This window comes from Phalacrocorax carbo, chromosome 3 (genome assembly GCF_963921805.1).
Source record: "Phalacrocorax carbo chromosome 3, bPhaCar2.1, whole genome shotgun sequence".
In the NCBI taxonomy this organism is placed as follows: domain Eukaryota; kingdom Metazoa; phylum Chordata; class Aves; order Suliformes; family Phalacrocoracidae; genus Phalacrocorax; species Phalacrocorax carbo.
In genome coordinates, this window is record NC_087515.1 from 37,138,173 (window position 1) to 37,163,208 (window position 25,036).

Genomic DNA, 25,036 nt, shown 5'->3' on the forward strand with positions numbered 1-25,036 from the left:
CTGATCCTGGGTAACAAGGAGCTAAAATGAATTGCCCTTGCCTGAGACCAGAAAATCATCTTTGTGAGGAAGGAATGACAAGTGAGTTCTGACACTGTCACTTGTTTTTTTAAGAGAGCAAGCTGCGTGTTCCGTTCACACCCACTCTCCAAACCTTACATATGGTTTTATATGCAGAATATTCTTCCTCCTACTCTGAACACTTTGATCCTATTTTCCTATCTTCCCCCACATTTATTTCACAAAACAAAATATGAACAGCAGTTGAATGACAAAACTTCTAAATCGTTGGGTCTCATCTGACATAGAGGCATTATCTTTGTAGCAATGCAGACTTGTAACCTTTACGATTCCAAATTATGAAGTTTCTCTGAATGTGCAGGTTGTCGAATTGTGTTTCATGCACTACTGATCTGAGTTCAGACAAGCTCCAGAGATTTGCATACTTTTCAACATGAACTCGGTCACTTGGCAGAGAAAGAACAGAAACATCCACAAATCAGAGAAGGCAATGGTTGTCACATGCACAGCAAAAATACTGGATAGGCAACACTGAGAACAAAAGGAAGGATAAAGATGCATGGCACATACTGCACAGAACAGCCTTCCTTACCAGACTCCAATGGTTACATCCTCCTCTGGCTGCAGGTAATAATTACAGGTGTGGTTTAAACCTTGATCCTGTGGTCTTTTCAAGTCAATGAAATATGGGACCCTCACTGAAATACAAAAAGAAAGAACCACTAGAACATGAAACCTTTTAATTTTTACCTTTATTTTCTCACAGAACTGCTTTACCAAGGCACTGGAGAGTTGTACAAACCGGTCCACTGTGCTGGGAAGGCCTTATTCTTTCTGTATGAAGGGATGAATTGGCTATAGCTGTGACTAAAATATGACCATCAAAGAGAGCAAGGTAAGAAGACACAAGCAACCATCAAAAGAACCAGGGAGACAGCTAAAATTAAGAGGTGGGGGAGACAAAGCTTGCTGTGACACACATTTAACCATCTCTGCCCAGTCTGCTTAGTAAATCTCCCAGACACATGATATTTGCTCCTGCTGCATCAATGGGGTGGGTTAGCTGATTTGGCAAACCTCTTACTGTTTGCATTGTAGCTATAACAGAAGTTACTGATGGGACAAACTCCTTGGCATAAAGGGTGCATCCCAGAGCCGTAACATGTTTCAGGAAGTCATGTGGTTTCAGCTTCTATAATGCAACAATCTAAAGGATATACTCATTATAGTAGCAGACACCATATTGCTCTTGTCCTGTAAGATAAATTGCATTAAACTGTCTTCCTGTGCCTTTAAGGAGAATATGCAGTTCGTTAGCCCACTCTCCAAAAACTATCAAATAATTCCCATATATCCCAGACACTGCAGCATTTAAAAAAGACAAAAAAAAGATCATGTTAGGCTGGAAACTTCACCTCTTCAGCAAGAGATCCCTGAAAAAATCATTACACCTCAATTTATTCTTCCAAATGTTTTATGCTCCCCAACTTACACATCACACAGCTGTTTATTGCTTGTTATATTCAATGATTCAAACATGAGCAACATCAGGAAAATCAAACAAACTTTTTCAGTATTTTGTTTTCCATTGCTTGGTTCACAAGCTACATCTTATAGACACTGTGCAATGTGCTAAACTAGGGGATGCGGTTAGCCTAAATGCTTGCTTTTCCATCACCAATATGGCCTCTCTAGGCAGCCTCTGACACACCCCATACCAAGAGAGACATTATAGAGATCTACTAACAGCAATGAGCAGTTTTAGGGACTCTTCGCCTGACAGTTCAGGCTCTTCCCATAGACTTAAGCTCCACTGCAGCAGAACCAGGAAGTCTATCTCCTTAAAATTTAGTGGCATAACAATTAACATACCAAAGTTTTTGTGCTGTTGACGCACAAAGAAGCACTGATAATAACAGTCAAATCTCACTTCACCTACCCCTCCCCCCACAAAAAAAACCCCTAAACATTCCAAACATGAAAACCAAGGCAGCCAACATTAACCTGATAAATCTGGCCCATTAGACTGCAAATCTATACCTGTGCAAGTCTGTTTGCTCTTATGCAAAAAGCACGTGGAAGAGTCCCAGCCAAAGCATGCACACCACCAGAAACCCGCTGGATCACTGTACTGTCACTGCAGAACTCAGTGATGCTCTCACAAGGGTGGTGGATCCTCCAAGAGGACAGTAAGTTGTGTGCCTGTCCCGACCTCGACCGCAGAAGTCACTTCTAGTGGTGTTCTGTGAAAAATGATTCAACTTCTCTGTACCTTGATTTTCCCATTTGCCAAATCTGTTACAACTTTCTTGCCAGGTTTTGTATTACAAAGATATGAACAGGAACATACCAATGTTAGTGATGGGGGTCAGGTAAGCATCTACCTCAAAGCAAGAGAAAAATATAGAAGTACAGGCCATTTTATGTATGGCATTTATCAATGGGATGGTCCATCTATTCTATACACACTGATAAACAGATCGTCATCATCATATAGGCGTATATCACATGGAGATATAGCACATGAAGGAGTCGGTTTTAGTGACATGTTTCAGAGCTCACAACACATCACATGACAAAAATCACATGATTTAATTACACAAAAGAACAAGTTAATCATACTGATACACTAAATCTGATCTAGTTGGTATTTATGTTTCTAGAAATGTCAGTTTTCTGTAAACTTCCAGTGGAAACAGCTTGAGATCTCTACCCGTATGTCCATGTATCTCAACCTGGAATAGAAGTCTGTCCACGAGAACAAATCCAGACATTGGTTCGGTGGCTAACAGTGGCAGCACAGCTATCAATTCATCTTTAGCTATCTTGAGAAACAAATGGAAGCACTTTCTCCGGAAGCTCAGTGCTACTGATTTGGAAGCAAATGCCAAACTACTCAAAAGGAGAAGAAAAAGATGGCTGAAGACTAGTGAATTATACTGAGACGGTTAAAAACAACATAACAGGGGAAACCCTACACCACTCCCCTGAAGGAGAAATGTCACTCTCCAGTGGAGAGGAATTATTCAAATGTGCCAATGTACTTCTAATAAGTGTGTTAGAATGCACTCTGTATTAAGGCAAATATTTTTTCATGGGAGTACTTTCAGTGCCATTATAGAAAGCAGTAGGAACAACACTGCATTATATTAGTGCAAGTACTAGTGCAAGAAAGTGTTACAGGACAACTATTTCGGTCACTTGGGAATCAACAGAGGTAGGAACTTCAGGGAGACCTACAAAGCTCTGCAAGGGCAAATTAAAATCATCACTGAAAAAGCAATCTGATGAAAGTGGAAGTAACCCGCATTATTCACATTACCCAGCTGTCAGTTCTGACAATCAAGGCACAAGAGCTGGCCCCGTACATGTGCACACTTCACAGTGACCATGATCCAATCTGTTAGAATATACAGAGCATGCGATCAAAATGACAGAAGTTATATAAAAGCAACATATCTGTTGTTGGTCCTTCAAGCTTCTACAATCAAAGAAAGGTTTTATCAAAACTTCATTACAACACACAAGTGAGGTTTAAAGGCAAATTTAGAGAGCAAAGAAGTATCTCTCATACAGTGATGCTCCATCGTTTTCCATCCTGTGGATGCTCAGGCCTCCCTGGGCAACCTGGGAGCTGAGCCAGCTCGTCAGACCCACCATACTGCCAGTTTGATCAAATGCTAAACAGACACAAGGAAAGCATTCAATCTGACCACGCGAACAGGCCTCTTCTGTCCCAACCAGAATATTCTAAAATGCTTTCAGGAGAAGAGTGACGGCCTGAAAAACAATTCACTAGATTTGATTTCCCTTGCTTGCTGTCTATTCATGCAACTTTGTTGAACCCTTCAGAAAAATGCATTAGACATAATGCAGAGTTTTTCTGAAGGACACCATTTTGGCTGAAAGTTGTCCTCGGTTTGGTCCCCCTATTTATACAAAAACATACTACAAAGACCACTAGGGCCACAGAAAATGCTTCACAAACCATAGCTTGGAGAACTTACAACCTGTCAAAGTTCATATCCTTCACAAGCTGTACACATGTGGGGTAAAAGTGAAGGCAGACAAATGAAAGATATGAACATTCCTCCCCTTCACACCTCACCCATCCCAACAGACTGAGTCACTTACCAAAGTTTAGGAAGACCAGCTTCGCCTGAATAGCAGGACAAAGTTTTACTAGAAATGGAATGGCTATGTATACTCCCAGCAACCAGATTATTAACTTCCGCAATCGAAACCATAATCCGTATCTCCTGTATAAAAGAAAAAAAAAAGTGAGAGAGAGACAGACCTGAATACAGCAGGAATTTTATTAAACAATTTTCACAACCACCTCTGTGTTTGGTATATTTGAAAACCTGGTTACCTACTCTTTAAAAAAAACACTACCTTTAAACAGTTTACGTAGCCTTAGTTGTTTGCGAGAAGCAGAAGTAACCAAACTATCAGCTGATAATATGCAGCTTAGAAAAAGGGAATAGAAACTCCCCACTGATTTTTTTTTTTAACACTCTAACAAGAGCTTTTTTCCTGCTGATTTAACAGATTTCAGGATCTCTAGACTAAACACATATCACATGTTTGTGTCCAAAAAGTTGCCTCACTGCACTTCCCATTTAAATCACTATCAGCAAGATTTTGTTTAGCTAGATTTTCACGTTTTGAGGAATGTAATGAGACTGATAAAATTACACATGATCCCACGTACAGATTGGAGCAGACATTCTGCCTTGTCCAGCTAAAAGGGTTTATAACCTCTCAACACCCTGGAAAGCAAATCTTTCAAGTTATAAAACATTATGAAATTCCTTATCTGCTGCATCACTCTGAGTCCAGACTGAGTTTGGAACAATTTCCCCAATGCTTTATTTCTATTTTCTCTGAAGTATTCTGACTGGGAAGAACAAGTTACAAAAAAAAAAAAAACAACCAACACAAACCCGCAAAATCCCCAAAGGATCACACAGCAACTAGTTAAGCAATTTTTCTCCAAATATACTTTATTGCCTCAGATTAATTACCACATACACACTCATATGTGTGTATATACATATAAATATATATATATGCATGTATGTATACATAAAGGTGTACCTCTAATGATCTAGTTGATTAACATTTTATGGGTAGAAACACCAAGGCCCTCAGCTACAACTGCAATCAAGAACTAAAATGCATGTAAACCCTTCAGGCAGCACAACTTCCTTTGCTTTCCAGTAGATGGTTTCAAGCAGGAACAATGCTGCACACCAGCGAGCAACCCGTTCTCGGCATCAGGAACTGCCAGCAGCTGAAAGCAGAGATCATTTTTTCCAAGAGGCATGAAATTACTAATCTCCCATTTTGCAATTTTTGGAGTCATCACACTGAACTTGATCCACACTAGTGCTAAGGGGTTTTTAACACTGTTGGCTAGTTAAATTATCAGACAGAAAGCCTGAAGACCCTTTTTTTTAAGCATTTCTACAAGAAATACGAGTGTACAGACAGAACTGGGATGGAAATAGTTCAATCATGCACTAAAATCATCAAGATCTCAACACCTTTTGTGGCCCTAGGCTAAACCCAAGACTCTCAGGAACAGTTTTTCAGCGCAGTGAAAAACAAGACACCCCAACACCACCAGCCGGCTAAGATTTTGGCATGATTGCTAGGGTACTCACAGAGAATAGGCTATCCTCCTATTCATCCAAAACCTGCCTCCATCACACTGCTGCCTGCCTACAAGTACCTGTCCACCTCCTTTCACTCAGGAGCCATACTCTGGACCTCAGAAACATCTACCATCAAAGTCAATGCACTTTTCTTGACAAGGTAAAGGAACTGCCATTTTCCAAGGGACAAAAAATATATTACTAAGACACTGCCAACCAGCTCTGGCTGCAACAAGCGCATGTCAACAGGCTCAACAGATTTTAATACTTGCCATGGCAAGCCTGACAATGAAGAGGTGAAGAAAGCCAGCAAGTCTTCCCATGACATTTCCATATTTCAAGCCCAGTTTCCTAAAGTATTAAGGAAAGCAGAAACAGCAAAGGACAGGCAGAGGAAATGGTACAAAACAGGGGCTTTAAGAATATTAGTGAGTCCCAAAGCCTTAGACTGACTGACCTCTGCCCCACAGAGATCAGCAAATAGAGGAGGCGGCGGCAGAGGTCCCAAGTGCACAAGCAGTAACAAGCAACACAGAAAGTCTGCCTACAGTTGTGGTCTTTGAGAAGGATCCAGTGCTGAAGTACAGACATTGTAAAATTATCAGGTAAGTCTTCAGTGAGCAATTTAACTAAATTAAACTGCCCTTGCTCTGCAGGAAAAACTATTTCAGGAAATAAACGCCCTGCACAGGGAGCTTTTGGTGTGCTTAGGCAAAAGCAGCAGCAACATAGTTTTCACCCCATTTTCACCAAGAAACTCCATCGGTCTTAGTGGCAAAATACAAGCGAGTTAGAGAATAAGCAGCTGCAAACTGAAGACACTGAAGAACGTCATAAATGGATTTCTGGGAGCAATAAAAGTAATGTCTAGAAGAAACCAAAACAACAACAAAGCCACCCCACAACCACCCAAAACACCCAACCCCAAGGCACCCCAAAATAAAGTCCCCACAGATATCACGTTTTCTCCCTTCATTCACCGAAGGATTTCACCCAACTTCTGCACTCTGCCCAAACACAGGCAAAATCTGAAGTAGCTTCTGCTTCACGCAGGTTTCCAAAGTGGATGTGAAAAACACATTCTCTCTCCCGACATACTTAAATCTGAGAGAAGAAAGTATTTCCTGCAAGTGTGACATCAGAAACATAAGACCTTAGTCCAGGTGTAAATACCACGAAAATTTTCTATTCACTCAGAACAAGCATATTTTGCATTTGGACAGACAATAAGAGCATCTGGCCAGCAAGGAGGAGCTGGGGGTCCTCTCATGACAGCTTCTCCCTTGTATACTACCTTTACCAGCACTAAGGGAACCGCAAACACGAGCATCTTTTTCTCTCACCATGGAAAACAACTGCCAAACTAAGGTTTAAGTACTGCCCTGTCACACAACAGGGATTTCAACCCATGGTCCACAATCGCAGTGTGTCTGCAAAGTGCAACCAAGGCAAGCAGATTTACTGCAGGCATCTTCTAGTTCCCAGTACTGGTGTTCCTCCCTCCTCTCCAGAAAACTCGGGAGGTTTCATGAACTGAGAGTGTCCAATGACCATATTACTGTGGCACATTCTGCATACAGATTTAGATTAAAATAATTTCCCCTGGAGAGTACCTGAAACACTTCTGCGTCAGAAGTACACCAGAAGAATTTCCATTAGGAACTCCTTATCAGCTCTGCTACAAGGGTGAAAGCTCATTACTCTTGTTTTATTTCACCTGTTCCATGCCACAAAAATAAAAAGCGAAAAACCTATCAGCCTTCCAACTGGGTGAAAGCACATCCAGAGGGAGCCTCTCAGCTCCTGAATGGGAGTTCACAGGCAGGCAGTGGGTTTCATCTTCACCCCAAAACGTTACCAGCTTTTGGACAGCTTGTGTAGTGACACACAACAAAGTAGTTTTCCACTACAAAATTATTATGGGTCTTTTTCTCCTCTAGTTTTCTGCAAAACCTGCTTTATGTGCAGCCAAATGCAAACTGAAAAGATGCTAATATCAAAGGGTTTGTCCCCTCCTGGTTTCTGTGCACAGTGAACGAAGCTGCATAGGCAAATAGGCAACCACGTGATTCTTTTATTTCAGGCCCAGCTATACAGAAGTCTCCTCAACGAAAAGTCTGCAGCCAAGCCTTAATTCTGCTTCACTGGATGTACTGTATAGAGAGCAGGGAAGTTGAATTATAGAAAATTAATCTAATCCTGAAAACAGATCTTCCCCCGAATTCATGAAAACCAGTGGGAACACAGCAGTATCTGCCAGGACTCTTAGCATCTGAGCAACTGATCCCTCCCTTTGGGACTAGATCCTTTTTAGCAGGATCGGTTCACTGCAAAACAACTCAAGAATAAAAATCAAAGGACCCTAACTCATCTTGTTATTCTAGGGATTAGGCAATTGTCAAAGAAAAAAAAAAAAAGATAAACCACAATCCTGGAAACAAGACACAAAGGTAAAGGCATTACTTCCCCCACCCCACCCCCAAGCTTGTTTCACAGAACAACCCCAAAAAAATCATGGACAAACTGCATGGGTATTTGCAACCTCAGAGACTTAGTTTCAACTAATTCCTAAAAAACTTTCCTCTTGGAAAGATCTGAAAAATAAGAAGAAAATTCGCTCTACCAGATTCTTTTGCCGTATCTCTTACAAAAAGCTCCTCAAATTTTTGAAACTTTGCTTTTTCTGAAGACGTATTTTAGTCCCTCTCCCAAAAACTAAACTGTAGTATGGTATCATCACTTCAGCACTTCTTCAAAAGAATAAAGATACTACATTGCAAAGAACCATGCAGAGCATATTTTTACACAGGTAAAGGACTTAACTTTTCAAGCACGCAGCAGCAGAATAAATAGTTACTGACACGTCATGTCTGTGAAAGGCATAATTTACTTTTTGATGCTGCAAAAGAAAACCTGATCTTTCAGCTATTGGGAAGAGTCAGAAAAGGTTGGGTATCTATTTGTTCTTTGACAGCCTCTAGAATTCAAGTACAAATCCATCTGCACATAAAAGCAAGCATTAACAGTAAGAGTTGTTAGTTGTTAGATACCAGGAAGTATCAGCCAATTAATACAAGGTAAATTTCCATTCTATGCCATCAGGCAATTTCATACCTGACTTTCATCACTGACTTTCATCACTGTAGCATCTAAAAAGTTCATCATTCGACTTAAGAAAAGCATCTGAAATCAGGGACTATTTTAGTCATGTCATAGATACACGAACAGTGAAGAGGTTGTAAGAGATCACGAGCAGTCACCCAGTCCAGTCCCTCATCCTACAAAGGACACACTACCTAAAACAGTTGCCTGCTTACTTCCTCCCACCAATCCCTGGCAAAGTGCAACACCCCATGCTTCATGAGCATCCCTCTGGCAATGCAGAGCTGAGCTAGACAGACTAAAGTTCGCCAGGTTCACGTAACAAATCAGACTAGCTGACTCCTCACTGAACAGTGATTTTTCCTAGAAAAAGAGAAGGGTACTAGAGTACTTCAAAAGCTCAGTAAAGATTTACCCAGTAGCCAGAGGTAGAAAAAGCTATCCAAATATCAAAAACTGGCTTAGCTACTAAGTAGTCTTATTTACACCAATGAAAAAGTGGGAGAGGGGTTCAATAAAACACTAAGTACACCTTCTTAAATATTGACCTTAAAAAGCTAGGATGGAGCAAGGCATTCAAGCCTTCACTGGCAGAGACCCAGCCCAGGAAAAGCTACTCCACTCCATAGTTTCCACCAACTTACTTAGTTTGACTGTACCCAGGAGCAAACAGTTGGGATGTTCTACTATTTCTCTTCTAGTTAGAAGACAAATTAACAGGAATAATGGGCTTAGAAAGGCAGTAGAAAGCCAATAATTTAAAGCCTACAGGTTTTCACAAAAAAAAAAAAAAAAAAAAAGAAAAGAAAGGCAAGCTGAGTTTTCGGAGGATGTTTTCAAACATGCAAGCTCCACCTTCAAGTTCCTCAGAATATATGACGGCTTATTTTTTAAACAGACACACCACCAATAGTGATGGAAAGTGGAGGTGCCCCAACAGGGGCAAAAGCTCAAAACCCAGCATTGACAAGGAGATGTTAGTGCACCCATAAACCCTTTTGAATTAGCGTTTGGCAGGAAATTCAAAGCATTTGAATTTGAAAAAACACTGCCAGCTACTGAAATTTTTTCTTTGCTTTGCTGCTATTATAGCAAAAAATGCCTTCTTCCTTCTTTTTTGCTGAATAGTATGTTAAATTTCTAAAGCACAGCAAAAATCTATCAAAAGCACTAGCTTACTTCTCTGTTCATAGTGGTATCACAGAACGACAGTGAAAGCTGCGTACATAGCTCCAGAGAAGTGCTGCATGTCAGCAAACAGAACCAGAATATTTTGTCTTTATACTAACCAGCACTTTCAGCATCCCACCCCTTATTTTCCATTAACAATGTCCCATGTAACATCAATAAAATATCTACTGGCACTGCCTTTAGTTAGGCCTACTGGATTCCTATAATCTTTTAAAAATCCCCTACATCACCTTTCAGTCAGAAGTTACTCAAGTTCATTTGGCAAGCTCTACATGGGTAAACTATGCAGTTTATCCCATTTTTCATTCACTTCCATATCTGTCTGAAGCCTTAATGTGGTGGCCACAAAAGAAAATTCAGCATAGGAAATACCTGAACCTGTATCCACATCATAGAGGATACATGCAAATACATACAAAATTAGATTTTCAAATCAGTTTGTAGAAATGGTTTAGCAGTTGTGGCAGAAAAGCCTGTCCAAAGGAGCCTCCAGAACCTTTTCTTTTGACAGTGGCATCAGCTTACAGAGACTGTACAACTGCTGCCTTAGACAGATTCCTCTTCAGCAGTGTCCTTTCCCTCCCTTCATTGCAAACTGTCTATTCCCAAACTCTTCCCTGAGGCTTCCTTATCTATTTCAGCCCCAGAACAAGCTGTTGCCTATAGGGTATCTCCTTTTGGCTGGGGTAAGGGCTTCAGACAGCGTTGTTCCAACTTTCTTAATGCAGTTGAGGTTTGAAACTTCAAGCTCCCAAATTCCCCACCCCATTCACCACTTCATTACCTAGCTCCTCTCTTCCAGCTCAGACTCTCACTTAGACTGCTTCTGTGCCTCCTTCTGATTAATATCAAGTGATTAAACATTAACTTAAAACAGTAAAACATCAAGAAGGAAGCCATTTAGCCAGTTATTTACAAGACCTCAGGTCTGTCTCAGAGATGTAAGTGCAAAGTAAAGGAGAGCATCTCAACAAATTGGGATTTTCAGAAGGGGCCAGCAAGCTCCAGCTACTGAGACCTTAATAACCACATTTCAGGTTGTGGAACAGGGAAAGATCTGGGGTAGGACCCACAAAAATCAGGACCCTGGTGCAGCAAGAAGGGGAAATGTGGCATCATCACTCAGGCTAAGGGGAAGAGGAAGGCACTGCTGACCAGTCAGTTGATAGCAATGAAATGCCAGGGCAGGTTATGCAGGGAGTCAGAACACAGCAAGCAAAAAAAAAAATTATGTCCATCAAGTGAGGGAAAAGCAAGTTAGTGTACAATGTTAACGAGCAGAAATAATGTAGCAGCCTGCAGGTAATGCACGGGCCTTTGGCAGTGAAGCATGCTTGCAAAAAGCAAAGCAAATGAAGGGTCACACAAGCATTTATACACCCCACAGGACAGGGACACGGAAGCTATGTCTAAGATTCCCACCTCGAGCACCCTGTTGCTTCCCAATGTCATGCCTTGGGCTCTCCACAACCATCACCTAAGCTGACTACCCCTCAAACGTAATAACAACACTGCTTGTGTAATTAAAACACTAAGTATTGGCTCTTCCTTTGACAGACAGGAGGTTGGAACATCAGCCTTGATATCTACACATGTCACACACCAGGAGACAAGAATGAGCGGAACGTTCAGCAATATAGCACTGATCTATTTACAATATATACTGACAGCATGGCCTAAGCAACAGCTATGTTACTTCTCAATACTTACGTAAGCTGGTTATTAGCATTAATGTGAATTGTGTATGACAAGATTAACCTGAAAGCTGTTATTTTAAGTGTGTAGCAAACAATGAACTATTATACCCTAGGCAATTGAACAATTGACTTTTAGGACAGAAAAGCAGGCTTGGGGATTAGGGTTTAAAGGTTGTTGACTTGCCTTGAATGCATCTTCTGCAACAGCTGTTTAGTTTCCGCCAGAACCTTTCCAGTATGAACCATTTGTTTAAGTTCTAAGAATACACTTTCTCCAGAGCTCCCCAGCGATGCTGCTGACGCTAATCAAATCTGAAGTCACCCACACTAGATTTTAGTCCAACTTGGCATTGAGATACTACTGTGGTGCAAGAACACTCCCCTCCACAGTGTTTACTGAATTCTTAAGTTTTCCACTCATTTCACAGCTGACAGCTGGTTTATATTAAAGACACAGACCTCTCACTAGTCCATGAGCCAGAGAACACAAAGCTGTCTGCAAATGAAAGAGGAAAAAACAGAATATAAACATGAAAAGACTGAAACAGCACTGGAAGTGCAAAACAGGAGCTTAAGACCAGCTGAGTTGGATTTTTATTGAAGCAGTACAGCTCATTTCTCTCAACCACACTCTCCTTCACAAGGAGGAATATCAGGGTGCACAAGCAAAGGTTCAAGAGCAGAACGAATTTAGACATGCAATACTCCACCACAGTTCCTAACTGCCATTTAACATAAAGGCACTTGCCTGTTGAATGCATACTGTAATTGAAAAAGCATACAGTACGGCCAAGACAGTTCCCCTACCACCACTTAAAACTTGTTAATGTGCTGTAAATCTGCCAGACTTGTGTGCCTGTGTTAACCTTGCAGCAATAATAGGAATCCATAGGTTCAGACTTTTTCCTATGGGTAACGCATGTAGGAACAGGTCCATATGTTAAAGTTGCACAACTCTGAACATGAATTCTTCTTTGCACATGACAGTTTTTGGGAGACAGCCACCTGCCACACAGCTTGGTAATTACCACTACTGGCAGGCTCTGTTGCCCTGGCTCTCTTTTAAACTACCTGAACTGAAGCCTCATTTGTGTATTGTAGACCTTTTTCCTTCTAAATGCATGAAGATGGTCATCTTATATTTGTCCAAATGAGACAGCTCTGCTTTTGCTGGCACGGATCAGAAGCCATTCCTCCTCAGAAGCCTGAAGGAAAAATACTTTTGTGTTAGCAGTGATACTGCCACCTTTTAGATGCAGAACACATCATTAGTAATACATTTTGATCACAATGAACCAACAGTTCCCTGTTAGAGGCATACAAGAAAACAAGAGCATTAAACAATGCCAAGATATTACATATGCTGACCGTCAGCTGAGCACAGTCACATTCAGCTGGCAGTCACAGTGCCCTGTGTAATTTTGACCCGTTTAAAAAGGGAGGCTTAACGAACAGCACATGGCCATAAGGCAACATCCATGGTTAAAGAACAGATGTATGAACAGATACAGAACCACTGCCAGCCTCTGGCATACCTTGAACATGGGGTTATTTTGCATACAACTAGGAAGATTAATCCATTCCTGCTTTCCTCTGTGCTTTATTCAGGGATTCCAGCTTTAGCTATCATCTTGCTGAGGAAACAACTCCAAAAGGACAAAGGCTTGAAAAAATGACAATTAAATCCAGAGCCTTTGCTAATACTACAAAACTCTGAAAGGCCAAGGCAGAAAACAAATACTCAAAGAAGGTGAAAAGCAGGTGTTGGAGATTCTAATTAAACTGCACAGAACATTTTGCAGCAGTGTACCTCAGCCTGCCACAAAGTTTAAAGCCAAACGTGGTCCCTACTCCAGTATTTGAAAGGGGGAAAGTATGCTTTACGAGAGACAGCCCAAAGCTATTGGAAACTGAAAGAAAAAGGTTATTCACTGCATTTCTGCTGGATTTGCAAGGACAAGCGAATGGGTTACTTCCAATGATTGTGTCCAATTCATAGTTTTTATATTCAGCAGTATGAAATTGACATTGCCAGTTTCACTCCTGCTCCCTAAAGCTGCTCTGAAACCAATCAAAACTTTACAGGAAGTGAGATAGGACTGCTTTAGGGGAGAAAACAGAGCCAGGCTTCTCTTCCTGGGGATGCCAAGGAAGTCTGAAAAAATCTGCTTGATTCTTAAAACACCTTGCACACGCTTTCCTCCACAAGCAAGGATGCTGCAACCTGGAAGCCCTGACTCCAAAGCTCAAGTTACACCACACACATTTGTGCAGGCTTCTCTGTCTCATAAAAGTCATCCCAGGGGAAGGCAAATCAACCTCTAGGCAGGGTAAATGCATTTACTGTTCTCTGCTCTAAGCTTGCATATATCCACTGGAAAGTACTCTTCCAAGAGGGGTTTTTTTTTCAGGTATGCCACACGAAGTCCTTTATTCTGTACACCTTTAGTAACAAGAGAGGCTGCACACAACCTCATTTCATTTGTTATTCAACACCAGTCTTCTGCAAGAAGAATTAACCAGCATTTTAAGCAGGTACTAATTTGATTTTAATATAACCATTCATGTTTGGAACAGCAGCACAGATACCACAGGAAAGAATATTTGAAATCTCAGCTATCCTTCTTTATGGTGTGCCTGATGTACAAGAATTATACTATGAAAGGTAGGGCACACATTTTGGCCTACCCATCAGTTCTTTTTTTCAGAGGCTGAGAAGGAACACCAGCTCTTGCTATTCATTTCACCCCTACTAAAACACAAGAGAACACTGTTATCTCTTCCCAAGCATGATTAAGAGAAGAGAAACTCTGGGCTTAAAAGATGTTACAAGAAGAATCTTAAACTGTTATCTGTGCCTAAAGCCATTCAGTGTTCATTCAGACATGGCATTTACCCAAAAAAAAAAAAAGGTGAAACTGTCCAGTCTATGGGGGGAATGGGGGGAAGATTTTTCTTTTTCTTTTTAAAATAAACTCCACAAAGATTGAGCTACTTGCACTAGACAATACTATACACCCTCCACTAGAAGGGTTTGCTTCAACTATTTGCTAGATTCAGAAGACAACTTTGATGCCTGGGGTTTTTCTTTCGATTTCTAAAATTCTCTTTCTGTAGTTTGATAGATTGTTTTGAACAAGGAGAGGGCAGCTGTGCAACTTATCTAAAATATTTTCAAGTGTTTGTATTTTAAATGTTGATTTCCTAGTCTAACAATCTTTCTTATTGCTCTGCTACTCTGTAAGAGTTACAACATTGAAATAAATCTGGGCTAAACACTTTGATTTGGAAAGTAAACACAGACATCCATCCTGTTAGCTCAGTTCAATATTCATACTAAACAATCAAGGCACTTAATAGAGTCTAAAATTAGGAGATTCTGCTTGCAAGTTTAAATTGCCTTCAATAAGGAAGAAGCTGATTTCTGAAGCTCAGCGTTGCACTGTTTTACCAACACTTAGTGCTTTGAGAAAGAGAGATGTGTGTCAGCATGGTAAGAGTGCAAAGCCTAGATCACAGCCTTACTCCTGGATAGGCGATACTCGTGCCAGGCCTGTGCAAAAGGACATGACAGCTTGCAGAGGTGATTACCCAGAACAACTTCACCCTGTCACAGTTCCCGTTCCACAGTTAAAACCTCTACAATCTCCCCCCCTATCCTGCCTTCCAGACAGCTACATTTAACCTATGTTCAGGTGACCTTTTCACTATCTCACCAGCTGCCCTGCACCCCAGACTGCCCTATTCACCAAACCCCTCCTACCCTAGTTTTACCAACAATAATTGTCTCATCGTTGGGATGGTTGATATACAAAATTACGCACCCTTGAGCCCAAGCATCAATTCCAAGATAACTCCCCAGTTGTTTCTCTCACCACTGAGCCAGTTTTCAGTACAGGTAACATGATCTCCATTGAAAGGGCTTGCATTGCTAATAAAACTACAGCACAAAGTCAAGTGCTTTGGAGAAACAATTCTACTACTGATGCTTTTATCAACCAGGCTGTAATCTTGACAAACCTGTCACATTTTACACTGAGACCTTCCTTCCACAGGGCAGATTATTTTCATTAGTATACACATTTAGCCACTAAATCTTCTTCCATTGAATTGCAAATTAAGTCTTACCATTAAAATTGCACACAGACTCCACCCTGGCTAAAGACTTTAAAGTCTCCTAGGTCTCCCGTTACCCTTTAAATACACCAGAAGTACTTTCTTTTAATCTTCTTGCGGTACTGATTCAGTCACAGCTACATTAACATCGTGCTCTCCCATTACAGCCTTAGTGAATCTTCCTTGCTTACAGTTACCCACTCCTGATGTCAGAAGCTGTCCACTACTGTAACACCAGCAACATGACACTTACAGTGCAGCTACCCACTGAGTTTCCAGAACCCAGGGTTTTGTAGGGGAATTGCTCTAAAAGCCTGCTTATTAATTTCACATCCTGGCATGATTACCAAAATAATCTGACCTGCCCTTCAGGTCTGGAAGGATAAAGTAACTTAGCTGTAGCCTCCTTTCAAAGGAAACTGGACTCAGCAGGCAGGACTCTTCATCTACAGCAGAAGTCCTGCTTGGGTATATCAGGCCTCTAGCATGCACCACAGCAGCAGATTCTGGAGAAGAAATGATGCCACCATCGTTTGTTTCAATAAAAACACAACAATGTTGTTTTCACCAAAAAGAAACACATTTATGTTGCATCCTGGAGAAAACCTACAAGACTCTCTGTGATGACATGTGACTGTCTTTGCAGAGAACTAGATTCCTGGCTCAGCAACTACACGCCATTTATAGCATAGAAACAAGTCACCCTCAAAAATTAGCTTGTTGTAAGTAGACCATTGATCCTCTGTGTAAGTGAAAACAGGCTGGAAATAGTAATGGGGATACCAGAGGAAAAAAGGATATCCAGAGGGAAAAGCACATACAGGAACCTAGGACTTGTGCTGATGTTAGAAGCTCAGTTTAGCTGGTCATCCTATAATGCAGCATCACCCTGGCAACAACCCAGCCCTTGATTATACTCACAGGTAAGCCCAAAGGAACCAGTAGTGGCCAGTTGAGAAGAATGGACAGAAAAGATTGTGACAACGCTGAAAAGGCCCTTGCCTCCACAGGTACCTTCACTCCAGAGGTGACTAGAAAGTTCTCTTGGTCCCAAGAGTTACCCAGAGATACCTGTATGTTGGGAAGTTTAGGTGTACTGAAACAAGCAGAGGTTGGCAATTCATACAGCTCCTAAGTCTGAAAGGACTTCATAGGAATTACAAAGTAGTAGCAATTAATAACACTACAGTAATTATTAATTCAGGCATCAGCCATCAAAGCAGAACAACTGAACCTAGGGGCATGCATGATGTCAGACGTATGGCACTGCAATGAAATAAGGAGTTCAAGGAGACAAACACAAAACTCAGTCATAACTAGAGGGCAAACTCTCTTCAGTCGGAAGCATGCCTGCTTGAGCAGAGTTCTCCATGAGAAATATGGGGACTTGAGAAAGCTGTTCAGAGACTAGACTGTAGGACAACATAACACAGAACAGATGCAGCAAAAAAATGCTGTGCTCTTATTACAGAAAATCCAGAGACTCATGGGAAAGTTGAAGCCAAGAAAATAAATTTTAGATCATACAAACAGGCCACAGAAGGATTCTAGGAGCCTCAAGAGATGCTTAACAGAGCAAACCATGCCTGTTTAAGACGAAAACCAAAGTCAATGATGAACATGGTGAAAGAAGACAAACTTTAACAATAACACACTGAGGCACAGAACTGTCAGCTACACATCAAAACGATGGCCTCACAAATCAATAAATCCTTAAAAAAATCCCAGATTAATAAAACTAATAACTCCTACATTGCAGGGAGTCTTGCTAATTTTGCTGAATGAATTATATATCTTTGAGAAAGAGGGGGAGAAGATGAGCACAAGGAAAGAGAATTTATAATGGCTACAAAGGCTGAACAAATCAGGAAGATGATGCAGAGATTGAACACCTAATGCCCCAAACTGGGTAGCCTAGGAGCAATTCAGAAGCGTTCACTTAGCCATAAGCTGCCAAAATGGCTGACAACACACGAAACAAACCAGGATTTGGCCACAGTCACCGAGTTCCCATTCATAAAACGAGAGAATCAGACACATGTGGAAGTAACTACACAACCCCGTTTTTGACAGATCTGAGCAAAATATCACTGTGCATCCTCTTCAAGAGAATTTTAACAAAAAACTCCACATTACAAAAAATCCTCACACAGAGCCAGCTGCTTTTATACATTTTACAGAAATTAGGAACTGTGATTTAACCTGTACTTACTATGGAAGAAAGCACAGGCAAGTGACTGGAAACCATTTCACATCTCCTTTGTGAACTTTGCTCAAGAATTACTATCAAGAACAATTGAAATAGCAGCAGCTACCCAATAGGGAGGTGGAATTGGTGAAAAAGCTGCATGACTGATGAAATGTCTCTCTACAAGCAGCACCCTTCCTCCTCCTTGGAAGGCACTAACAAGTAACTGGTTTAACCTGACAATAGCAATTAAGAGAGAAAATAGCACAAAGCTCACTTGGGGTGGGGGGGAATCTTGAGGAAGATATCTATGAAAACTTGCAGGAGAACAATGCAAAAATTTGTCATCTCTGCTGCAATGACCAGACTGGAATAATGACAAAAGACCGTGTAAATGCTTCTAGACAAAGTAACATCAGGGAAAAAAAAAAAGGCAAGGGCTAAAGATATGGTGGGGGGCGGGAGGAGACAGATAACAGAGATGGCCAAGTTTTCTGTCAGGGGAAAGATACTGCTGCTTAAATCCAAAAAGACACACGGTGGCATGGAGCACTTCAGCTGCTGGGGCAGGATGGCACCACAGGTCACCACACATTGCATTCGACATGCCTGGGCACACTCACTGTTCCAGTAAAATTCAGCCGCATCAGAGGGAAAGACACCAGCCGACTGCTGCAGCCTCCTGTCTTCAGCACCTCACTGTATTTTCATAAAATATCCAGGAAAGGGTACTGTAAAAGCAACCTTCTGCCTTTCAGGAAAAAGCACTAACTGAGAAAGCTTCACACAACCTACAAGGCGGCAAACATGGGTGGCTACAGCATAACTGAAGTGACACCAAATTGTAATACATTTGGACAAAAAAAAAAAAACTAGCTGTGGGATACACAGGCTGGACAGCCAGTGGAAGGGTGCCAAAAATACATCTTGCAGGGACCTGTGCAAGGAACAGGATGTCGCTAGGAGCGAAGATAGCCAACATAACTGAAGAGAAAGCCTAAGGGTCAGCAGGCTTCTCCAGCAATGCAGAAAGACAAAAGTATCAAAGCATACAGCTTACACACATGGGATTTTCGGCTCTTCACTGTTTCACAGCATGGAGACAGAAACAAGTTTTAACAAGTGTTTGTAGGAGAATAGGGAATGGCAAAGTTCATACTTCAGGTCCATAGTCTGACTACTGATTCGGATCAGTGAGGCACAGATAAGGACTAGGTCACAGAACATACATGTCAACTTTTGCCACCAGGATCAGGGTTCAGAAGAAATGACATAGGAGAATTTGCTTTGATATCAATGCCAGTATTAAGCTGACTTAATTTTCTTTATTTTCTGTGCTCCCACATAAAGGTTTTCTACATTTGAGGCTGCTCAAACGCATTTCCTCAGAACATCAGAGCCACTGACCACAAAAATGAGTCAGAGCAACTACCCAAAACACAATGCTACCTTAATAACCATCTAGCGCTTAAACATTGTGACCTGGAAAATGCATCATAACACAAATATTAAAGGAATGGCCATCCACACAAAACACACATACCAGGAAAACCAAGCACAGCGTGCTGCTCCTTTAGTACTGCGTTTAACAGTTTCTGACAAAACTTCTCGGCCTCTTTAAAAAACAAACCATTCACAGACTTTTAAAGTAGCTACTGCTAAAGTTCTTAGATAACCACCATATTGTAATTTACTGCTACCTGTAGAAGGGAAATGGAAGCACCTCTATTTCTTCCTTTCTGTTTGTAAGCCACTTAAGAAACGCCACACTGACTACAGCACACACTAGCCAAAGCCACATAAATCTTACTTATCAGATATCCATCTCCGTTATACATGTGGCAGACACACACACTTTCTGTAAGAGTAGTTCAAACACACAGCCATCTCTTCAGAAAGAGTTTCAGCTCCTGGATGACTGAGCAGAGTGTGATGATATGACTGAACCAAAACAGAGGGACAAATACAGTACTAGTAAAACTCAAAAATACTGTTGCAAGAATAAGCTGCTCCTGCTGGCAAGTCATTACTGTATTCTACAAACATCACTTACATTTACAGTTACGGTGCTTTTTAGCCTTTGCTGAGGAACTGGATGTGACGAGAAAGAGCCCTGCTGGGGAAGTGCACACACAAGCTCTGCTGCTGCTCTACAGCCCTGGTCACTGCTGCAATCACAAACATCTCTACCTCTGCAGCCCCCCGCACTCCCAACCCACGGGATCTGCCACATGATCAGCCCTTGGCTGCAGAACTACGCAGCCACTTCAGGCTACTGAGGGGTCACTTTCCTCTTCTAAGCAGTGGTTTGTATTATTTACAAGAAAAAGATGGAAACCCACATACTGAACCCAAACATATGTGCTGTTTTCCCAAATCTGCAGAGAGACTAAATAACAGCAGTATGAAATGCAGACTTCCCCTGAACGCAGAATTCACAGCCACCAGAAGTGCTGATTTTAAACGATTTCATCAATGAGCATGCTGCTAAGCGTAGTCTGCCATGGTACAAATCCCCCATTCCAAGTGTTGTGCCACCTCCACCAACCTTGCAGCAGAGTATTCACCTGCTTACAGTTTCTGTGACCCAGGGAGTAAAAATGAAGTAACACACTGAAAACACCACCACAATCAAACCCTAATTTTATATCCAGTGGTATAAGGAACGCTGCAATAACAGCATGACTTTGCATATTAAAATATGAGGATCTAGACACACGTACAACTTCTTGTTGGCCACATAACTGCCCAGTCAGGGTAGCCCCAAAGGGAGGTCCACTGTATACATACCCTCCTCATGTTCCTCCTTAAACACCCACTGCTGTCTACTGCCAAAGGTGGGATACCGAGCTAGAAAGCTCACTGACCAGACTCAGGTCACTTGTTCTGGACAACCACCTCATCTCTGGGCATCGTACCTTCTGGCTGGACCTCTCATTCCTGCATGCTCAGACTGACACTTCAGCAGTGTATTTGCTATCATGTAGAAAATGTATCTGGAAGCTATTGGCAGACCCAGAGATCTTGCCTGCAAACCACTGTCTGAAGACTCACAAGGTGAGGAAGTCAAGGAGGTCCACTGAAAGTCAGTAGGAAAGGCAGACAACCCAACCCAGGACAGCAGAAAAGAAAAACCAATGGAAGTCCAGAAGTGAGTCATTGTTCCACTTCACACTTTTACTCAGTTACAAACACACACCATATTTTGGCAACACTGCACAGGATGACCTACAGGACTCTTTTTAAAAGAAAAAAAAATTTCTTGAGATGTAGAAAAGGGAAAGTGATCTCCAAACAAATAATGCTTTCCTACAATGTCAAGAGTTTGAGAAACACTGCTATATGGAACACAGTACCTGACCCAAAAAGAAACAAAACAAGCAAAACAAAAAAAAACAACCAAACACAAAGAAAAGCCCAAAACTCATTTAGGAATTCAGGGATTTCTGAAACAGGCTTCAAAGGCTCTGCATGGAAAAGAGTAAGGAAAATGTGCCTGCTGACCATTTTTAAATGTGCAAATGGAGAAATAAATACAAGAAAACTTTCCACAGATGGGATATGTTTTTCCTGCTTTTAGCTTGGCCTTTACAATACTTTGCATCTAATAGCTGTGCTATGTCTGATTTCCACAAAGTACCTGCCTGTCAGACCAAGCCAACTGCCTGCACTAGGTGCTTTTCGGGCTTGCTCAGTGCTCATCACCGAAGGAGCATTTCCACTTCAGCAAAAAGTACTTGGATACCATTTGTAATGTTGAAGAAGTTAATAAGCCATCATTTGATTACCACTGGTCTTAGAAGCTACCCACTCAGACAAATGGAAAAAATATGCTGAACTTTTAAATGTTATAAAAGCAGAGCACTGAAGGAGTCTGATCTATTGCACAGTCATTAAAATGAAGAGATCAACCCAGCGCCATTTTCAATTACCAAAAGCTTGTCATAACACGACAGAGCACCGACAGCATCCCAAAGGTTTACCTCCAGGGGGTAAAATTGAATAGCTATTATCCAATAAAAGAAATAACATTTTAAAGCCTCTGTCTCTGAACATGACAAAAATCCATGTCATGAACAGGAAAGTTATTTTCAAATGTTAATTTTGTCTATGAAAACAGAAAAATTCTCAGAAAATTTATCTGAGAAACAGCCACATCACCCATTTTCTAGAAATCCACTGAAAAGCACTTTTTTTTTTAAACAGGCTGCTGTATTCCCAAAGCACAGCAACTTGGCTTCAGCTACCCAAACCGCACAGCTATTTTGATCATTAAAGATTCTTCACACTTATGAAACAGTCACGGAAGAGCACTATACTGGTGTAGATGAAACTAAAAGGTTGCGTCTTTTCCTCCCTAGCCCTCTGCAACTGCAAGTCCGTCTTCATGGTGTATTACGTCCCCCTGAAATCTTGCATGGAGAAGGTTCCAGCTTATAAGCACCTTGTAGTGTTACAGATTTTATTTTTTATAGAGGAACAAAAGCATTTTCCCAGCATAAATATGTACAAAACGTTTAAAACATTAACACAGCTAGCAAAAAGCCACAGCTAAACTCTTTTCAACAGAGCCACACATATTAGCTTCTCCTGTCAACACCTACATCTGGTTCATTCATAGGGAACAGATGACTTTGACAGGCACCAGCTTCTTCCAAAAAAAATAAAGGACATCCTACCTGCAGGCCCCTGCTCCTCCACAGACACTCTCTGACAGAGAGGATTTTGTGCTAGCCATTTTTGGGGGGCGAACGCCTGTCTATACTGAAGGGGGCGGGAGGAAGCAACCCTCAGGTATGAAAATCAAACCCTTCCAGCCTTTGCCGGCCAGATCTGGGTCTGCAGGGCCCGCGACCACCCCATTCTCTAATTAGTTAATTGCACCGAGAACTCGAAAGCATCCGAGGCTGCGGCTCACCCGGCACACAAAACCCGGGGAAGCATAACGGAGGCGGGAAACATCCCGAACCTCCACGTACCTGCCAGCCCCCCGGGCCTCTTCGGCCGCCGGGGTGCTGGGGGAAGAAGACCCTCTCCTTCTCCTTGCAAAACGCTGCCCCGCCGCCCGGCTCAGGAGCGGCCCCGCGCCCCGGCGCGACCCGGTGGGGAAGGGGGACACAGTGCTGCTGGGTCCGAGGGTCTCTCCAGCGCGGGGCGGCGGGCCCGGCGGGGGCTAACAAAACCCGGCGCAGGGCCGCCACCGCGGCGGCGCTCACCTGCCCAGCGGTCGCTTCATACCCGTGGCGGCGGTGGCGGCGGCGGGCAGGCGCAGGCTGTGCCTCAGGCTGCAGCCCTTGTCGAGGGGCGCGGGCGCGGCGGCGGCGCGCTCATGCTCCACCGTGACCGACTCGTTACGCTTCCTCATGCCGGGGGGCGGCGGCGGCGGCGGCGGCCCGGGGCGGCGGGGACGGCACGAGCGGCACCGCGCACTGCCGCCGCTCACCCTGCGCCGCGCTCGCGTCGTGCCACGCCCCACCACGCCCCCGCCAATCCCCGCCTCCGGAGCGGGAGTACCAGCACTCAGGAGGGGTGCCGGCACCATCTTTACTGCGGGCAAAAACGCCGGCTGCCATTTTGTTAGCGGCGGCGGGAGGCGGGGCCTGGACGCGCGGTTTCAGGCCTCGGGTCCCTCTGTCGTCGGTGCGGGAGCGGGTGGTTTTGCTGCTTTCGGGAGAGAAGAGGCGCGGCGGGACATGGCCCCCTTGGGGCTGCGGGGGCACGGCGGGTGTGGAGCGCAGGGCGAGGCAGGGGCGCGTCAGAGCGCGCAGGGCCCTGTGGTGAAGCGTGAGGCGCTGTGCTGGTGCGCGTCCCCGTGCAGGGACCTGGGAGGTATCCCCTCTGGTGTCACGGAAACCTGCGGGGGACGGGAAGTGTTAGCACCCCAGCACCTGGAATCGACTCCCGGCTTGCTGAGATGCCGCTCGCAAGGGGCAGGGGCGGCAGGGGGATGAGCATCATTAAACCGCTTCCATGTAAAGCGGCAGTGGGACACGGGGAAATGGGGCAGTTGTGAACGAAAGAACACCACCTGGTCTGCACGGGCCTGGAGGGTCCGCAAGACCCTCCCAAGGGCTAGAAGCTAAGCTACTGCACACACCTGAGCAGGGAGAAATGGCATAGCTGATACAAGGATGCAGAGAGAAGCAAAACTAGCAGTAGCCCTGACTGTAGACTCAGCAGTGAGAACAGGAATGAAGCACAGATAATCATAGTCTTGGTCCCTGAACAGTCAGAGATCATCGCCTTCCACTATTTTGTCTTCCAAAACTTTCTCTGAAGCAGAGGCAACCATATCAAAGTTTTGGATGTGATTACCCCCCTCCCATTTGCTCTGTTGCCTTCTGAGGAGGTTACGATATCACTTTGGAAAGCACATCCTCATCTGATCTCCACAGATGCACACAGGCAAGGCTAACTTGCAACAGAGCTTCCCTAGCAGTATGGGGATTCTGCAGTGGAAACAAGTGGTAGCAAATAAGGGACAAATAAAACATCCTCTCCAGTATCAGCAATAGCTGGTGACTGCACTGTCTGTACCACTGGGGAGCAAGACAGCAATGCACTGTAGAAAGCAGTTATGCTTAGGTGTTCTGTCTCCCGCTGCTGCTGCTGCAGCTGCGTCGATCTATTGGGGTACCTTCTGTGTTCCTGTAAAGTGAAAAAGTGAAGCAATTCCTGGGTAATGGCTCTTTGGACAAGTGATCTCAACTGTCTTTCATCCATTTCTTCTGACTTGCTGCTGACTGATCCTGTACCTGATGGAACATGGAGATTCAAATGAAATACATCAATTAATCACAGGAGCAAAGGCAAGGCAGTAGACCAAAAAAGAGGAAGCAACTGTTAAAATACAAGCCTCAACTACCTCAGTAGTTATGGATAGCTAGGAGAAAGTACTGTGTAATGTGCTTTGTCATGTCTCTAGAAGCTTCTAACATCTGAGACCTTTTAGATATTTTTGTCTCGGCCGGGTCATAATTTTTCAGTCAGGCTTTTGGGAACACTGGTTGTTCTCTTGCATGCTTTGAACAGCATTCTTGTCCCTTTGATTTTGTTTCGGT

General features: G+C 43.0%; 1 protein-coding gene across 2 annotated transcripts in view; it reads right to left on the reverse strand.

Annotated features, from left to right (window-relative positions):
- ABHD12 (abhydrolase domain containing 12, lysophospholipase) overlaps positions 1-23,477 on the reverse strand; it is a 44,889-nt gene extending 21,412 nt beyond the window's left edge. The window contains exons 1-3 of one of the 2 annotated variants that reach the window (XM_064446536.1): positions 23,192-23,477; positions 4,156-4,280; positions 614-719 (exon numbers count right to left, since the gene is read on the reverse strand). In XM_064446536.1, the coding sequence (XP_064302606.1) occupies positions 614-719; positions 4,156-4,280; positions 23,192-23,340 (380 nt within the window). In that variant the 5' untranslated portion in view covers positions 23,341-23,477. Of the gene's footprint in view, positions 1-613; positions 720-4,155; positions 4,281-20,028; positions 20,048-23,191 lie in introns of those variants that run through there. The other variant, XM_064446537.1, reaches the window with a different exon arrangement.
- Between the last annotated feature and the right edge of the window lie 1,559 nt (positions 23,478-25,036).